General features: G+C 43.5%; 1 protein-coding gene across 2 annotated transcripts; it reads left to right on the forward strand.

Moving 5' to 3' along the window:
* Positions 1-231: 231 nt before the first annotated feature.
* Positions 232-16,062, forward strand: NAE1 (NEDD8 activating enzyme E1 subunit 1). Of its 2 annotated transcripts, none has more exons than XM_054389644.1 (20): positions 232-287; positions 1,397-1,504; positions 1,572-1,655; positions 3,543-3,573; positions 4,255-4,326; positions 4,607-4,686; positions 5,450-5,559; positions 6,747-6,856; positions 7,419-7,481; positions 7,761-7,824; positions 9,002-9,093; positions 9,583-9,642; positions 9,725-9,858; positions 11,313-11,388; positions 11,696-11,735; positions 13,141-13,227; positions 14,245-14,337; positions 14,754-14,868; positions 14,945-14,994; positions 15,932-16,062. In XM_054389644.1, exons 1-20 carry the CDS (start codon positions 232-234, stop codon positions 16,039-16,041), a joined length of 1,635 nt encoding a protein of 544 aa, XP_054245619.1. In that variant the 3' UTR covers positions 16,042-16,062. The 2 variants fall into 2 exon arrangements, with proteins under 2 accessions (XP_054245619.1, XP_054245620.1); XM_054389645.1 differs by having other exon boundaries at positions 1,397-1,500; positions 1,595-1,655.
* Positions 16,063-17,780: the final 1,718 nt, after the last annotated feature.

A 17,780-nucleotide genomic window follows, 5' to 3' on the forward strand; every position in this document is an offset into this window, starting at 1 on the left:
AAAAGAATTATGGAATCATAAAGATTGGAAAAGATCTCTAGGATCACGGGAGTCCAACTGTCAACCTAAGCCCACCGTAACCATCAAACCACCTCCCCAAGTGCCATGGCCACATAGCTCCTCAACACCTCCGGGCCCGGCGACCCCACGACCAGGCCCGGCCCCTCAGCGCCCCCGAGCGGCCCGGCGGCCCCGCGCATGCGCAGCGCCCGCGGCAGGGAGCGTGAGGCAATGGCGGAGCCAGGCCGGGCCAGCCTGAAGGAGCAGAGATACGACCGGCAGCTCAGGTAGCGCGGTGGGGCTGCTGTCGGCTTGCGGAGCGGGTTGCCGTGGTGCCCGGGGCTGCTCCTTGCTGCAGGCCGGGCCAGGGCGGGCACACCGCACTCCCGCGGCTCCCGGTGCCCGTGCCAGCCACCGTCCTCCTCCGCTGCGGCTTGTCAGGAGAGGCGCCGCGGCGGCGGCCTGGGGCTGCGCTGTGCGGCCAGGGCCACTCGCCGCCCCTCTGAGCCTTCTCGGGGGCGGCAGCCGCCGGCTCCGGCCGCACAGGCCCTTCCCTGCGGGAGCCCAGCTCCGAACCAGCCGGGCTGCTCTGGGTCAGCCCTGCCGGGCGGCTGCGCAAATGTGCCGGCGCGAGGGAAAAAGGCTAAAAAGGCGGAAAAGACCAAAGTTTAATGACAGAAGCGCTGGCGCCTACCGCCTCTTGAGTAAGGCCAGGGGTTCGTCTCCGCGTGCTTCATGCATTGGAAAGCTTTAGCAGCAAAGCTTACCGTGCTTTGCTGGGGCTCTGCCTGACTTTATTTTCTGCAGCTAAAGAGTCAAATTCCTGCTCCCGTGAAATCGGGGGCATTTGTGACCCACTGTGGACAAATCCCGACTGCAGCCCGAGTATTATTTTCTAGGTGTCTTCAATCCCAATCTCATCAAGGCAGGTTGCCATCTGCTTTTACAGGGCAGTGCCTTGTATGATCAATTATAAAATACGAAATCAATTTGCATATCAAGCATAAAATATAAAAATGTGTTGTCTATAATAAAACTTACAAAAGAGAGAGCATCCAGCTTTGCTATGAAACCATGAAAGGAGTGTTTTGACCCATGCCAACTTTTAGCCAGTGAAATCTGTTAGGAGAGAAAGAGGTGTGTGTGGTCCTACAATATAAAGATGGAGAAAATGAGATGTCAGTAAAATTGTGTTGCTCTTTAGGAAGCTTCAGGTTTGTCATGGTAATTTTCTTAAGGAAAGCTGCTTTTGGTTGCTGCTATTTAGCCCCTCTCAACAGCGAATGGGAAGTAGCATCCTAGCCTCCATCTGTGGTTGTTTAATTGTTTTCCTTTCTTTATATTGGCTTTACAATAAAAATAATTGCATAATGTTTTGGTTTTCATCCCAATATAGGTTGTGGGGTGACCATGGACAAGAAGCTTTAGAATCTGCCCATGTTTGTGTGATAAATGCAACAGCGACAGGAACTGAAATACTGAAAAACTTGGTGCTGCCAGGTAAGTGGATCTCTCTTCTGCATTTTCTTTGTAATGCATCTGGTCATTTCACAATGCCTGGATATTCACAGTCTTGTTTTTCCCCCCCTCCAAGGTATTGGTTCATTTACGATCGTCGATGGGAATCGGGTCTCTGGAGAAGATGTTGGCCACAAGTAGGTTCATCGCTTGTTTCTGATACGAATTGAGAACTAACAGAGTTTCATAAGTAGTTTCGTCTCATCATAGAATGGTTTGAGTTGGGAGGGACCTTAAAGATCATCCCCTTCCAACCCCCTGCCACGGGCAGGGACACCTCCCACCAGCCCAGGTTGCTCAAGGCCTCATCCAGCCTGGTCTTGGAACACCTCCAGGGAGAGGGCATCCACAACCTCTCTGGGCAACCTGTTCCAGTGTCTCCCCACCCTCACTGTCAAGAATTTATTCCTAATCTCCAGTCTAAATCTGCCCTCTTCCAGCTCAAAGCCATTGTCCTCATCCTGTCACTGCAAACTGTCACTGCTATCACTACTCATTGGCAGTACCTATTCAGAAGGCCGATAAAATTCCTAAAAGACTCTTATGTTTCTCCAAATCTTGGGTGGTTTGGGATATTTATGACATACACATCATGCATGACCAGGTGGACATTAGGCTCTCATTTTCCATTGTTTTTTTAGTTGCTGTTTTTGTGTCTTACAGGTCTATTTGGTTCCACTCAGTATAAAAACATTTTAAAATATTTTTTTGCTGTGATATTGAGATATGGTAGTGCAGTACTTGCTTGTGTTTCAGCATCATTAAATGCATTTCTCCTCATTTTGGTGAGGAAAGTAACTTCTCATGAGTTTAGCATTGTGAGACTGACTGATGGCTCTTTAGTAGCTTTCAGAGTTTTGAGAGGCTGTGTGCAGCAGGGCAAAGGATAAGAGATTCTTTACATATCCTATTAAAAAAAATACTAATTCTAGATTGTGTTCTCTTATGGTGGACACCTAAAAAATACCTGTCGCCTTACAGGGGTTACTTGAAGGGGAAGGCTATTCCATTACATGAAGAAACAAGTACTAATGGCTCTTTAATTAGCCAAGTGAAAAAGAATCTGCAGTGTGATCCTGGCTTCTAGAGCAGTTGGCATGTCTTATTTTTCAGATTTGTGGCTCAAGCATTGGAAAGCTTCCTTAAGAAACTGATTGGGGGGAAATACAAGAGTGGTGGGGAACAGAATAGCAGGTCTAAGAGGTAGTTTGGCTTCTTGTTGTACCAGGATAGCTTGGGGACTGACCTGTTGGAGAGCAGTGAAGGGAAAAGGAACCTGAGAGTCCTGGTGGACAGAAGGATGCCCATGACCCAGCAACATGGCCTTGTGGCTAAGGCCAAGGGCATCCTGGGCTGAATTAGAAGGGCTGTGGTTAGTAGGCCAAGAGAGGTTGTCCTCCCCTACTACTCTGCCCTACTGAGCCTACACCTGGAATATTGTGTCCAGTTCTGGGTCCCTCAATTCAAGAAGGACTTTGAGGAACTGCTTGAAAGAGGCCAGCACAGAGCCACAAAGGTGCTGAAGGCAGTGGAACATCTCCCTGTGAGGGTAGGCTGAGGGAGCTGGGGCTATTGAGCTTGGAGCAGAGGACCCTCAGGGGTGACCTCGTTGCTGGTGATAAAGATGTGCAGGGCAGTGTTGGGAGGATGGAGCCAGGCTCTGCTCAGGGATGTCCAATGACAGCACAAAGGTCATGGGGGCAAGCTGGAGCAGAGGAGGTGCCATGGGAACAGAAGGAAAAACTTTTTTCACTGTGAGGGTGGCAGAGCCCTGGAGCAGGCTGCCCAGAGAGGCTGTGGATCTGGAGAATTTCCAAACCCACCTGCATGTGTTCCTGTGTGACCTGCTTTAGGTGACCCTGCTCTGGCAGGACCATTGGGCTGGATGATCTTTGGAGGTCCCTTCTAACCCCTAACTTTCTGTGATTCTGTGAGAGGGAACAACATCTGCACATGGAGCTTTAATGTTGTTTTTCTACAAAATAAAACTTCACCTGTAACTCTTTTTCTGGTTTGCTTTTCAGCTTCTTTCTACAAAAAAGCCACATTGGTCAGGTAAGGAGATAACAGAAATGCTACCTGTGGTGTATTGAAAGCATGGTGGTGTGGTTTGCTCTGCAAACCTGGATGCATGGAAACATGGCGTAAATAAATGTAGCATGATGCGTAATAGTAAAAATATGTATTTACAGGTTCAAATCTACTTATCCTGTGACAAAATTCCCCATGCTTACTTTTTTTAGTTGCTTATAAGTGAGGAGATAAGCTCAATTCTGGCAAGACTGGAAAAAATGGATAGGATATGGCTAAGAAAATCTTTGGAAGGAGAAGATGGAAGAGAACTGTGGTTGAAGGAGTAAAGCTAAGAGAGTGGTGGATGTGGGTAGAAAATAATCACAAGATGAGTAGGTTTTGAGTACAAAAGGCATAGGTTACTCCTGGAAATGAACAAATAGCTGTGATGTAATTCTTGGTTTTTAAACTGCATTGCTAAAAATCATCTGGAGCCAGTGCCTGCTGTTGAGGGATTGTTGTTTCTTCAGATAAGCAAGGCTTGGAATAAGAAACTGAAGTTTATGGTGAAGTCCCTTTTTTGCCTTCTCCCATTTTGGTCTTTTCCCTCCCTTTCTGGTCTGCCTTTCCCTCCCTTTTTGTTTGTTCAGCATGTGCTGTGCGGATACCCTACCTAAATTACATCTCCACAAGTTAAGCATTGTTTTGATTGTCTTGAAACAGAACCGTGCCCAGAGTGCCACTGAGCTCTTGCAAGAATTGAACAATGATGTTTCTGGAAACTTTGTTGAAGAGGTTTGTATTCCTTGATTAGTTGTGGTGCTTCTTGTTGAACAGTGTGAAGTGATAGCTCTGTGTTGTCTTTGTGATGCTGCAGTTCAAGTAGCTTCATGAGAAAACAACACTTGAGGGAGAAGTTATTTGCAGAAAGTCAATCCATGTATTTTTAACATTATTTTATAACTTCATCATTATTTTCTAGCTTTCACTTAACGCTTTCTTGGATGTTGAACAGCCTTGCTGTGTATTCAGCATTTCCTGACATTTGAATTTTATTTTTGTCTTTACTGTTTAGAGTCCAGAACAACTTCTAGACAATGACCCTTCGTTTTTCAATCGATTTAACTTGGTGGTTGCAACGCAGCTACCAGAAAGGTAAAGAATCTTCTCAAGTTGTTTGGTTTCAGTTGTAAGAGCAGATCTCAACTGCAGGCATATTCTTGCAGGGAAATGGCTGCACAGGAGAACTCTGGCATTGTGGGGGAAGGCAGGAATGACAGCATTTTCCTGTGGCCTTTTTTATGTCAGTGCATCATTCCAAATCTGTCAGACCCATGCCTGACTCCCAGGTGCTGTCTCCAGGTGTGTTTGTCTGTGTCAAGTACTCTTTTTTTGTACTGACAGTTGTTTCTGGTCCCAAATGGCTGTAACAAGTTTTGTTCTTTTGCAAACCCTTAACAGATAAAAAGGTCTCTAATACCCTCAGATTTGTACAGCTGCATTTTAGCCTTTGTATTTTAGCCATGTGTACAATTCTGTTGCCCGTATAAACTTTGTCAAGACCAGAACTGACCTATTTCATTATTTTTTTCTAGTCTGTCCCTGTTGAGAGGCGATTTGTGAGCAGTTGTGTTCTTTCACAACTCCCTGAAGTTTGTTGTTTAATTTACCTTTGCAGCATTTGGGTGGGCAGAGCTAAATCTAAGTGAAGTAGTGGATAAATAATTTTCTTACCTAGTGTAAACTCACATATAAAATGAATCACTTGATGTGCTTAGAGTCATGACAATACCAAAATTTTCTCTAGTGCAAACTCTCACTGGTGAACATTTCTTTCACAAGTGACTTGCACAAATGTTAACTTTAATCATTGTTCTCTTGTACAGCTGAAAAAAAATAAACAAATGTTTTGTTACAGTACATTGCTGCGCCTGGCTGAGCTGCTCTGGAATTCTAACATTCCTCTGCTGGTCTGCAGGACATATGGACTGGTTGGGTACATGAGAGTCGTTATTAAAGAACATACAGGTTAGAGGGGCTTCTGAACCTCCCCTCCCCTCCTTTCCCCCCTCCCCTCCGCTCCCCTCCCCTCCTTTCCCCCTCCCCTCCCCTCCTTCCCCCCTCCCCTCCCCTCCTCCCCTCCCCTCCCCTCCCCTCCCCTCCCCTCCCCTCCCCTCCCCTCCCCTCCCCTCCCCTCCCCTCCCCTCCCCTCCCCTCCCCTCCCCTCCCCTCCCTCCCCTCCCCTCCCCTCCCCTCCCCTCCCCTCCCCCTCCCCTCCCCTCCTTCCCCCCTCCCCTCCTTCCCCCCTCCCCTCCCCTCCCCTCCCCTCCCCTCCCCTCCCCTCCTCCCCCCTCCCCTCCTCCCCCCTCCCCTCCCCTCCCCTCCCCTCCCCTCCCCTCCCCTCCCCTCCCCTCCCCTCCCCTCCCCTCCCCTCCCCTCTTCCCCCTCCCCTCCCTCTCCCCCCTCCCCTCCCCTCCCCCTCCCCTCCCCTCCCCTCCCCTCCCCTCCCCTCCCCTCCCCTCCCCTCCCCTCCTTCCCCCCTCCCCTCCCCTCCTTTCCCCCCTCCCCTCCCCTCCCCTCCCCTCCTTTCCCCCCTCCCCTCCTTTCCCCCCTCCCCTCTCCTCCTTTCTCCTTTGATATTGATGAATATGTAACATTCTATTATTTCAGTAAAACCATGAAGGTTAGCAGAGACCTCCAAGATTTGGAGTCCAACCATTAACGTAGCACTGCCAAGTTCACCACAAAACCATGTTCCTAAGCACCACATCTACACTTGGTTGAACACTTCCAGGGGTGGTGATTCCATCACTTCCCTGAGCAGCCTGTTCCAACCTTGAAGCACTCTTTCAGTTTTTTTGTTGAGTCTTAGATATTTTGCTCTTCAGGAGCAGGCTGTCCAGAGAGTCTCCATCTCTGTAGATTTTCAAGGCCCACTTGGACGTGTTCCTGTGTGATCTGCTTTAGGTGATCCTGCTCTGGTGGGGGGTTGGACTCTGTGATCTCCAGAGGTGATTTCCAACCCCTACCATTCTGTGAATGCACAGAAATTATGGACTGCAACAAATGGAAAAATTGGAGGTTCTTGTGACATTCAAGTTAACTTACAGAAAGCACTTCTTTTGAGAAACAAGCGGTTAATGGAGCAGGTGCTGCCCTGCCTTTTATGTACAGCTGTCTTTTGAAGGCTGAACGTTGTGGAATTATTTTCACAGTTGTTGAATCTCATCCTGACAATACATTAGAAGATCTGAGGCTGGACAAACCGTTTCTGGAGCTGAGGGAGCACATTCAGACTTATGACTTGGATCATATGGACAAAAAGGTTGGTATGTGGTTTGTGCTGGGTGCTCTAAGACAGACACAGAATAGGGATGCTGTGAAAATGACTTTTGGCAGATGACTTTTTTTGGTACTGAGACTCAGCTGAGCAGAGGCACTGTGGAGTCAGTCACAAGATACTATTCTGGGCCTCCATTCCAAATGGTGCCGCCTGTGTTTAAATCTCAAGCAGGTGGGAAGGTCTTGGGAAGTAAGGAATATTCTTGGACAGTGTGATCTTTTGTAAGCTTGATTTCTCTGTCACCCCTCTTTTATTTTTGTGATTTACTACTGCTCCAGAGCTTTGCAGGCTGGTTGGTTGTGTCTAATGTAAGTTCCACTCCAGAAAAACACTGGAGATCTTGGCTCAGCCACCCTTCTTTTAAATCAAGCAGTAAGAATTTAGCAGTTTGGTTTATACTGGTTAGAGAATGTTATTTCTGAATCAAAATCTGTGTTTTTACAGTAGGGATGTTAGAAGCTTACATTTAACATAAGTTTTTTGTTTGTCTCCTGTTTTTATCTTTTCTCAACTTGACAAAGATTTCCCTGCTGTTCCATTGCAGGACCACAGCCACACTCCATGGATTGTGATTGTAGCCAAGTATCTAACAAAATGGCTCAATGAGGTATATTGCAAAGCTGACTAAGTTATTGATGGACTATTATTATTATTGTGCTTTTTAATATTACTTTAGATATGTCTTTTCTAAACTAGATTACCTTAGCAACATGTGATAAATAACCCAAGATGGAATTACTAAAAAAAAAAAAAAAAACAAAACAAAGAAATTGAAATGCAAGTGAAGGAATGTGAACAGTGGCAAACTAGAGCTCAGCAGTTTGAATGCAGTGAGGTCAGCAGTAGCTATTCTAAAGATGAAATGTTTTTGTGTTTTCCAATTCAGAAAAGTGATCAATTACCTAAGAGTTACAAAGAAAAGGAAGCCTTCAGACAGCTGATTCGACAAGGTAATGTGTTTCGTACTGCACAAATACAGAAGGCAGGACCTGAGAAACAGTCACAAGTTCTCTCAGGGCTAATTTAGGAAAATCTGCTGGCACATAAACTATGGGATTTTTTCTGATAAATAATTGTTTTATGTAAGGGTATCTTTAAATCCCAGATCTGCTTATAAATGTAGCTTGGCAGTGTTTTGTAGGGTGCTGTTTAAGATCAAGAGTATGTTTTGATTTGGGTGGTAAAAGAGGCCTTAAGAGAAAGCCTTGTAGAAATTGTTGATGTTTAACATGGAAAATGTGACAAAGAGGAAAGCAAAGGGCTTTTGACACTGAAATTGTTGTTTAATGCAAGTATTTGGTTGGTCAGGTGACCCAGGAAACTGCTGGTAATCCCTGCAGCTCTAAATATCTAGCCCAGGGAAGGAGAAGGATTGTGCAGCTGCTGTTTGAATCTAACACCTCTTGCAGGTGCTAAAATGAATGAAACGTTTTTAAGATCTAGAAATACATTCTCTTGAATGACTGGAGCTTTTATTCAGTTTGTCCTCATGTGAAACTGGCCTGTGTGCAAATTGCTGCATGGTTCTGTCATCCTTATCCCCAGGTTGGCCAAGGGAACTGATCTGGTCTGTGGCAATTATAAGTACCTTTGGTTAAATTAATTTTTTAGTGGATTCCATTTTTTTTGTCTGCCTTACTGTGTGGGTTCATAAGTGTTTGACAGAATAACCCAGCATGACATGACTGCAGATGGGAAGGAGAATCAAATTGTGTTAATCTAGTGACTATCACAAAGTCACAGAATGGTTTGGATTGGAAGACAACTTAAAGCTCATCTAGTTCCAACCCTCTGCCATGGGCAGGGACACCTTCCACTAGCCCCGGTTGCTCAAGGCCTCACCCAGCCTGGCCTTGAACACCTCAGGGAGGGGGCATCCACAGCCTCCCTGGGAAGCTTAACTCTTTCTCACATAAATTAACTGGTGTCTATGATAAGTAACTTCTATTTAACATCACAGGAAAATTCATGATGTGCAGAATTAGCTAGATTTGTCAGTACACCTTACTGATAATTCTTATTTATCATGCCATGAACACACCCAAAAGCAGTCTCTCAGCAAGACCTAGAAGATCTGTAATTTGGGGGACTGTGTTTGATCGTGTTGGGGTTTTTTTCTTCAATAAGGTATCTTAAAGAATGAAAATGGGACCCCAGAAGATGAGGAAAACTTTGAAGAAGCTATAAAAAATGTGAACACAGCATTAAATACCACAGAGGTAAAATAAACATTTCACAGAATCACAGAAAGTCACAGAAAGATCATCCAGTCCAACCTTCCTGCCAGAGCAGAATCACTTAGAGGAGGTCAACTCAGGAACACATCCAGGCAGATTTGGAATGTTTCCAGAGAAGGAAACCTCTCTTCATTGCCCTGGCCTTTTTGCTGCTCTCCCTGCTGCAGGCAGGGTGGGCAGCTGGGGTTGGTGGTAACTTTTGCTGATGCTTGTTTTGTTTGTATATCTCCCCTGTAGAAGAAGAAAGTAGGATGATACTTTGATTTTGGCACATCTTGATGAGCAATATGTGCCATCTTCTCAGGCAGTGCTGCTGTTTGAAACACATCTGAGGAGCACTGACTGAGAGATTCAGAAACTCTTGGTGTGAAACTCTGAGGTGTCTTAGGAGTTGGCTCACCTGTGTAAGGAGGTAATTCAAGAAGTCAAGTCAGGTAAATACAAACCTCATTTTTATTGTTTTTTTCATAGATTCCAAGATGCATTGAAGATATTTTTAATGATGATTGCTGCGTGAATCTCACAGAGCAGGTAATGTGTAACAGGGTAAGACTGAAATGCAGAAAAAGCATCACAAGTAACATTTGCCTGCATGACTTTTGTGCATTTACAGTCACCCTCCTTCTGGATTTTGGCTCGAGCTGTAAAGGAATTTGTGGCAAATGAGGGCCAAGGAAGCTTGCCTGTTCGAGGCACCATTCCTGATATGATAGCAGATTCCAGTAAATTTATCAAATTGCAAAACGTGTAAGTGTACCTTTTTGGGTTTTAATAATTACTAATGGCAATAAATGGTGATGGCCTCAGACCTCAGGAAGTGCATCGGTTCTATTAAAAATAAGAGTGTCTGCAGGCAGCAGGCTGAGGAGGGGTGTGGGAAGCATGGCAGCCTGGGGATAGCTGCTCACCCTGCAGATGTCATCTCCTGTTTGGAGCCAGGGCATAAGCCTTCAGGGCGTCCCAGTTCCCTAAGGTAGGAAGTGATCCTTTTCTTAGTTTCAGATCTAGTGAAGACCTTCCTCTAGACAGTAGATCCCATAGCCCAGCTCTTGCTGTCCAAAGCAAATTTTTGCTTAAACCACAGCCTTGGTTGTTTTCCTTCAATGTGTATGTCAACCTGGTTACAGAAATTCTAGTTTCCTAGATATTTAATTCTAAAAACTTAATTCTAATTAATTAATGCATTTTGAAGGGCTTCCTTGGTAGATAAGGAGGTGAATGAACAGTAATTGCAGATTCCAAACAGCTTCAGTGTGGATCAAGGTAGTAGGAGAGTTATCTTGAACTTGCTGTTCCTCTGCATTCTGGACACCACATTTAGTTCCAAACAGACTTTGTTACAGTGTTACCACCTGTGTGGTTGATTGCTTCTTCCTCCTTTTTCTTTTAATCTTTCTAATGAAGCCTAATATTCCATGATTCTATGATTCTGTGAAGCAACATCTTGCAAAAGACTTTGTTAAATTTACTATCGGTGCAATTGCACTGTTGAATTGTTCAATCAGGAAAATATTGTTTCTATTAGATTTTTTTTCCTCCATAGGTTCTGAAGCAGAACCTCTGCTAGAAAGAGGGCCTTAATAGTGTTTACCAATCAAAACCTGTGATTTTAGAGGTGTATCCCTCAGAACTGTGACAAATAGCACTAAAAAGATGGATGTAAAAATATGGATCTGTTATAGATCTAAAAGAATTGGTTGCTCCATGGAAGTTACTCTGTATAGTGACAGTAAAGCCAAGAACTTGCATCATTATTTATATATCATTATTCTCAGTTCCAGTAAGTGTTACAGGGGTTTAATTCACAGAAAAAAAAAGTTACCAAAATCGAGCTCTGAAAGGAGGCTCTAGTAAATACTGTGTCCCTGAGATTGTTTGCATTGTCGTGGGTCTTAACAAACTGATATGCTGTGGCTGCAAATATTCAAATAAAGGAATTAATGGAATACTGGGAGCTCAATGTAGCAACATGTAGCTGTTGTTCTGAAACTACTTCATGTTCTTCCTTTAGGTGTTTGTGGTAATGTTTGCTTTAATTGTGATGGCTTTCTAAGTCACACACTTCGTGAACAGCTCAGCCGTGCCCAACAGGTGCACAGGGAGGTAATCAGGGTATTCACTTGGCTTGTATTTTCTTTAAACCCAAAAGAAATGGTTCTCACTGTGGAGTTGATGGCTTTGTGCTTGTTTCTTGTGATCAGATACCGTGAGAAAGCAAAGAAGGATATTGTTGCTGTGGGGAACCATGCTGCCAAGCTGTTACAGTCCCTGGGCAAGGTAATTACAGGTGTTTGGTCAGTCAGACAGGAGAGAAATATTTTTACCCTGATGTTCTGTACAGAAATAGATCACAGGAGACAGATAATGAAAAGGGAAAGCTTTAATTACCTCATTCTCTTCAAAAGGTTTAAATAAGTCTGATGAAATTTACTATCTGTGGTCTGTTTTATCTGTCACTTTTGGTTGGTTCATATCAAAAGACACAGAGGGTATTAGGTACAATTGAAGATTTTTTTAACAGGAACATCTTAATTAAAATATAAATGCTATGGAATTACATGAATGAGTATATTCTCTCTTTTAGGCACCAGAATCTATTTCAGAGAGAGAATTAAAATTGCTTTGTGAGTATGCCTGGATTTTATTGCTATGTTTATGCAAATGATCAAATCATGATGAGCTCTTGCATGAGAATGTAGCTATTCATCAGTAACTCAGTCTCTGAGCGTTCCAAGTAAGTGCTTAGCATTTGCATCCCTCATCTTCAGTGGAAGTAACAGATGTTCAGCATCTCTCAGTAATAAGTCTGTAAGGGGTGGCTTTTAAAAGATTTTTTTTTTTCAATCCAAACAACAGGTAGCTGATGTCCTCTACTTTCTGTGATTAGCACTTAATCACTCTTGCCCATTCTGTGATACTGACTTCAGACTGCAGGCTCTGTAAACTTCTAGTAGTCTGGGAAGGTAAAACAGTGATGCAGTGAGTAGTATTGTTGATGGCATTTGAGGGTATGTCTGTTCTGGATGTGTACACATCCTTACAGCAGCCTGCCAGAGTCTCCCTGCAGCTGGAAATGTTTGCTTCAAGCACTTAGCCAAAAGCACATGGGCCCTGTTTCCATACATCCTGTGCTGGGAGCTTTGAAAACTTCACAGTCCCTCAGTTTAGAGCACTAGGCAGCAGCTGCACATTGGGATGTTTCATAGCAGTGATTCTGGAGAAGGAACTTTTGCTAATCTTAGCTGTACTGTTAGAGTAGGAATGAAGAGTATGTGAGACAGCAGTAGATGAAAAGAGCCCATGTTGCAGCAGGGGAGAGAACCATGTAAAGTTGATGGCTGTGATTACTGAATTGCTGTAGAAGAGCTACGCACACCATGAGCTGTGATATCAATGTGGCAGATAGAGAATCAGAAAATTGTTTGGGTGGAAAAGCTCTCCAAGATCAAGGCCAACCATCAACCCAGCACCACCATGACCGTTAAACCATGTCCCCAGCCGCCATGGCCCCACGTTTCTTGAACACCTCCAGGGATGGTGACTCCACCACCTCCCTGGGCAGCCTGTTCCAATGCCTGGACCCACTCTTGCAGCAAAGAAAGTTTTCCTAACATCCAACCTAAATCTCCCCTGGCACAATTTCAGGCCTTTTCCTCTCATTCTATCACCTGATAGTAGGGAGACCAACTCCCACCTTTCTCTAGCCTCTTTTAAGGGAGTTGTGGAGAGCAGTGAGGTATCCCCTCAGCCTCCTCTTTGCCAGACTACACAGCCCCAGTTCCCTCAGCCACTCCTCACACGGCCTGTTTAGATTCTAGAAGTAATTAAGCACAACGTATTTCACTAAAATATTTATGATCATTTCATAGATTTTGTTACTGTATGCCACCAGAGGAAATAGAGAACTGTTAAATGAAGTGATGATAAGTGTTGATAAGTTGTCATGTTAGCACATGAAAGATGCAGACTTACAGAGCTTTAGCAGGTGAGGAGGCATTCATGGGGATAATTCTGTCCTTTCTTGCTTAGGCAGCAACTCAGCTTTTCTCCGAGTAGTACGATGTAGGTCTCTGTCAGAAGAATATGGTTTAAACACCTTTAACAAGGATGAAATCAGTGAGTACTCCTTTTTGGCACATTCTTCAGTTGTATCTTCAACTTGAGATTTTTTGTGATGAAAAAGACTTGTCTGTTACATGTTCTGTTTCATTCTGTACCTTTTTGATTTGGCATCAGCTAGAAGTATGGGGGATTTAAATTTAGAATGCTGAGTTTCAATTTGAGTCCAAAAATGACCTTGCAGATTGATGCATGTTTCAGTTGTTTGCTTTTTCTTTTTCTTGCAGGTTTTATTTTTGATAGCACGTAAATAAAACAATTCTCTTCAAATTTCTGTTTTCTGTGCTTCAGTTACTTCTGACAGAGCTGGAAAGGTGCTTTCGCCTGACCTAAGATATAAGAATAATTGCCTTGGCCCCTCTCCTTGTATCTTTTCAGTACATGAACTAGCAAATTAGTTACTTAATTTTTTTTTTAAGCCTGGATAAATTAAAAAACAAAAAAAAAAAAGGAAATACCTTTTATCAAAGTTTGCTTAAGCTTATACAAGTCCTTCAAATGGTTTGGACAAAAGGAATATTTCCAATGTATACATTCTGTCTATACATACACTTTGTAGTAGTTGAAGTGAAAGCTTCTGGAATTAGTTGCTACTACACAATGAGATTTAACTATTAGTATACAGAAAGACTACTCAGCTGTATGTCAAGGAATTTAAGACCTGTTCCATAATTGCAGTTAAATATATGGAGCAGGCCTTTCATTCCACAACATTATATCTAAGGATTATCCCATTTAATGTTACAGTAGCTGTCAGAATTGAAATGTATCTTCAGTGAACAGCTGATATGGAACATGTACAATATGGCTTTGTCATACCCTCTGCAGTCAAAACTCTCTATCTGGCAATTGACTCACTGATATTCTCAGCTGCAGGTTGCTTTCATGAAGAGCCTTTTTTACTACAGAACTTACAGTTTTAAGCACGAGGAAAACACTCCATTTGAAGTAATTCAAAGCCTTCCTTTTCCAATGTCACTTGTACCAGCTAACCAGCTCTCTTGCTGTTTTCAGCTTCCCATATGGATAACCCAGACAGTGAAGTGGTGCTGTACTTGATGCTGCGGGCTGTAGATAGGTTTTATAAGCAGCATGGTAGATACCCAGGTATGTTAATACCACAGTTACTGCATATTTCTTTTGATGACATTAAGATGCAAGTTAAATTAATACTACTTCTAAACTACAATTAAAGCATTAGTTGTGGGCTTGTTTTCCTATTAATACAACTTTTAAGAATGTGAAAATTTCTGAGAATTTTTTCTCTTCAGGGACTTAAGGAATTTATCTGAATTGATACCACCATAATGATTTGCTTGGGTTATAAACCAGCTCAGCTCTGCACTGATTTCTCATTATCATGAGTAGCATCAAGAGAATATCAAATTATTATTATTAGTCTAGTATTAATTTATTCATTGGCTTAGAAACTTTCCAGTAAAATAAAATACTTAAGCTGCCATTTCAACCCATTAGCTTTGAATGTGGCACTACAGCTCTGTGACAAAACACTTCCTTTCCAGGTGTCTCCAACTACCAGGTAGAAGATGACATTGGAAAACTAAAGTCATGCCTTACTGGTCTCTTACAAGAACATGGCTTGTCTGTGGTGGTGAAAGATGACTATGTTCATGAGTTGTAAGTATTTATATCTTCAGTGATACTTTGTCAGTAAAACTGAACTGAAAATACTAATTTTCACTTTGCTGTCCAGTTGTCGCTACGGAGCTGCTGAGCCACATTCTATTGCTGCCTTCATGGGAGGTAAGAAAGTCACCGCATTTTCAAAGTCCCTGTGAACCAACCAACCAACCTCCTCTTCTTCATGCTAGAGTGAGAATCTCCACTGGCTTAATTACTCTGCGTTGTCAGGGTAGAGACTGTAAACACACAGACTGTGATTCTCCAGATGCGACCTCCTATGGTATATAGAACGTGGATGCAGCAAGGGTTCAAAGGCAGTAAAAGCAACCAATCAAAAAATAACCTCAATACATCAATTTTAGTAGCTTAAACATGTTTAGAAATAAAATGCTTGATGAAAGGGGCTTTGAGCTGTTAAAGGAAAGGAGTAATGCAGTAATATTAAGATTAACATCTTCCTTTAAATTAACACAAAACACTTCAGTATCTATTAAATAGAAACAGGCTTGACTGCTTTACTAATTAATGGCCTTAGTTCAACTTAAGGCCATTATCAAAACTAAATATGTCCTACTGGATGCTCAAAAGTGATATCTCTGTTACCTTCTCAATTTGGCTTAAAGTGGTGCTGAAGATAATTATATATTAAATACTCTGTGGATGTAGGAATTTTTTTCTGATCAAGTGAATATTTCCTATGAGAGAACACAAAGGGATCAGAGTGAAGCAACCCTTTCATTTACTTTACATTTTTTTAATTGAACTTCTCAATTTCATTTTGAGGGATCACACCTTGCATGGGGCTGTCTGCTCACACATTCTTAGTGTGTGTACACAGAGAGAGAAAGTACATATATCAGAGTGTACGTAAAGCTAACTTTTGAAGTAGCAGCTTTTTGAGCCTCTTTTCTACTGAAAAGTACTGAAAAGCATTTTTCCTCCTAGGAGTTGTAGCAAAAGCTTCCAAAATAATTGTAGTGAGTGGTGGATAAACAACAGGTTTTTACTGGGTTTTAAAATATGACCTGCTAAGTACCTTCTGTTCTGTGTTTTCCAGGAGCTGCTGCACAGGAGGTTATCAAAGTCATTACAGGGCAATTTGTCATTTTTAATAACACCTATATTTACAATGGAATGTCACAGACTTCAGCAACTTTCCAGCTGTAGGGTAATGATCTTGCATTTGTTGCCACCAGGCACTGCTGCATCCTGTAAATAATGTGGTGTTCTGCAGCTGACAGGACTCTTCTGTATTAACTGCAAATTAAAGTTCCTTTATTTGTAACAATTTTATCTTGTTTCTTTTATTTTATTTATTTTTTTAATTCCCTGAGGACAAATAAAAATCATACCAAATACAGAAGTATTTAATTTTTTTTAATCTAGAATTTTCTGATCAGCTTTGAAAGAAAAGCAGCAGCCTAAGTTGCGCTGGGGATTGGAACTAGATGATCTTTAAGATCCCTTCCAATTCAAACCATTCTGTGAATCTAAAAATCATCAAGTCCAGCCTTCTCACCAACACCTGTCCAGGGGTGCATTTACAAATGGACTGGTTTGCAGCAGAGCTGACTCTTTTCTGAAAGCTGCTCTGCAGCTTGATGGGGAAAGGACTTGGAAAAGGTTGAAGAAAGCTAACCATGATGGTATGAAGATCTAACAAGAGCTAGGGAAAGCTGTAGTACTGTTTGAATTCAAGGACTGCCTTGAGTGAGGAGCAGCTGAAGGAAACTGGGATTGTGTAGTCTGGAGAAGAGGCTGAGGGGAGACCTCATTGCTCTCTACAACTCCCTGAAAGGAGGCTGGAGTGAGGTGGGGTCAGTCTCTGCTCCTTAGTATCAGGTGATAGAAGAAATGGCCTGAAATTGTGCCAGGGGAGGTTTAGGTTGGATTTGAGGAAAAAAGTCTTTGCTGCAGGAGTGGTCAGGGATTGGAACAGGCTGCCCAGGGAGGTGATGGAGTCACTATCTCTGGAGGTGAGAAACATGAGGACATGGCACTTGGGGACACGGGTTGAAGGTTGGACTCAATGATCTTGAAGATCTTTTCTAACCTAAATAATTATATAGTTCTGTGACGTTAGGGAAAGAGCTTGTGTGCCTATGAACTTCATTCTTTCATCTGTGTTTATATAGTAAAGGGTTCTTTTTCCCAGACTCTTAATGTGCGGCAAATGCCAAGCAGCTGCAAACAGTGAAAAGCATGGAAATGCAGGGCTGTATGGAAAGCCGAGAGCTTTCCCCTGGCCTTGACCTAGAGCCGGGCCAAGGCTCGGACAGCGCTGAGAGAAGGTTAGGATGTCCCCGAGACGAGGCGAGCCGCGCCTGGCGCTGCCTCCCTGCCTTGAGGTGGCAGCTCCTGCGGGCGGCCGCGCGCTGCGTCGCGGCGGGAAGGGAAGGGCGCGCGGCTGAGGGCGGCGGGGCCGCGCCCTGCTGCCTCAGGGCCTGGGACTGCTACCGTCGGACGGCCTCCTGCTGCTTCAGGCCCGGTACCGGGGCTGCGGAGCTGACCTCTGCCTCAGACCCGGGCAGGGCCCGGGGCAGGTACCGCAGGGCAGCCTCCTGCAGCCTCAGGCTCGGGGCCGTCTTTGTGGCTAAGCAGAACCCGCTGCCAGATCAACAAGTAGTTAATCTGTGCCCTATTTCCCATCCTCTTGATACTCCCCTCCCAAAAGCTGGCAGAAGAATGCTTTTGCTGGTTTATCTTTAGACTGTTGTCCTTTAACAAACAAACAACCACCTTTCATATGTTCTTTTTGTATTTGGGATGATCTGGAGTACTTGTTAAGATTTTTACTTCAAAGTCAAACTCTGATAATGAGCTATAAAGCATACATGGCTCATTTGAGAGGGAGGGGGGATGGGATGAGTGATGAAACAGCACTGGAAGACTTCAAAGGCCTGTTA

This window comes from Indicator indicator, chromosome 19, assembly GCF_027791375.1.
Source record: "Indicator indicator isolate 239-I01 chromosome 19, UM_Iind_1.1, whole genome shotgun sequence".
Lineage (NCBI taxonomy): Eukaryota > Metazoa > Chordata > Aves > Piciformes > Indicatoridae > Indicator > Indicator indicator.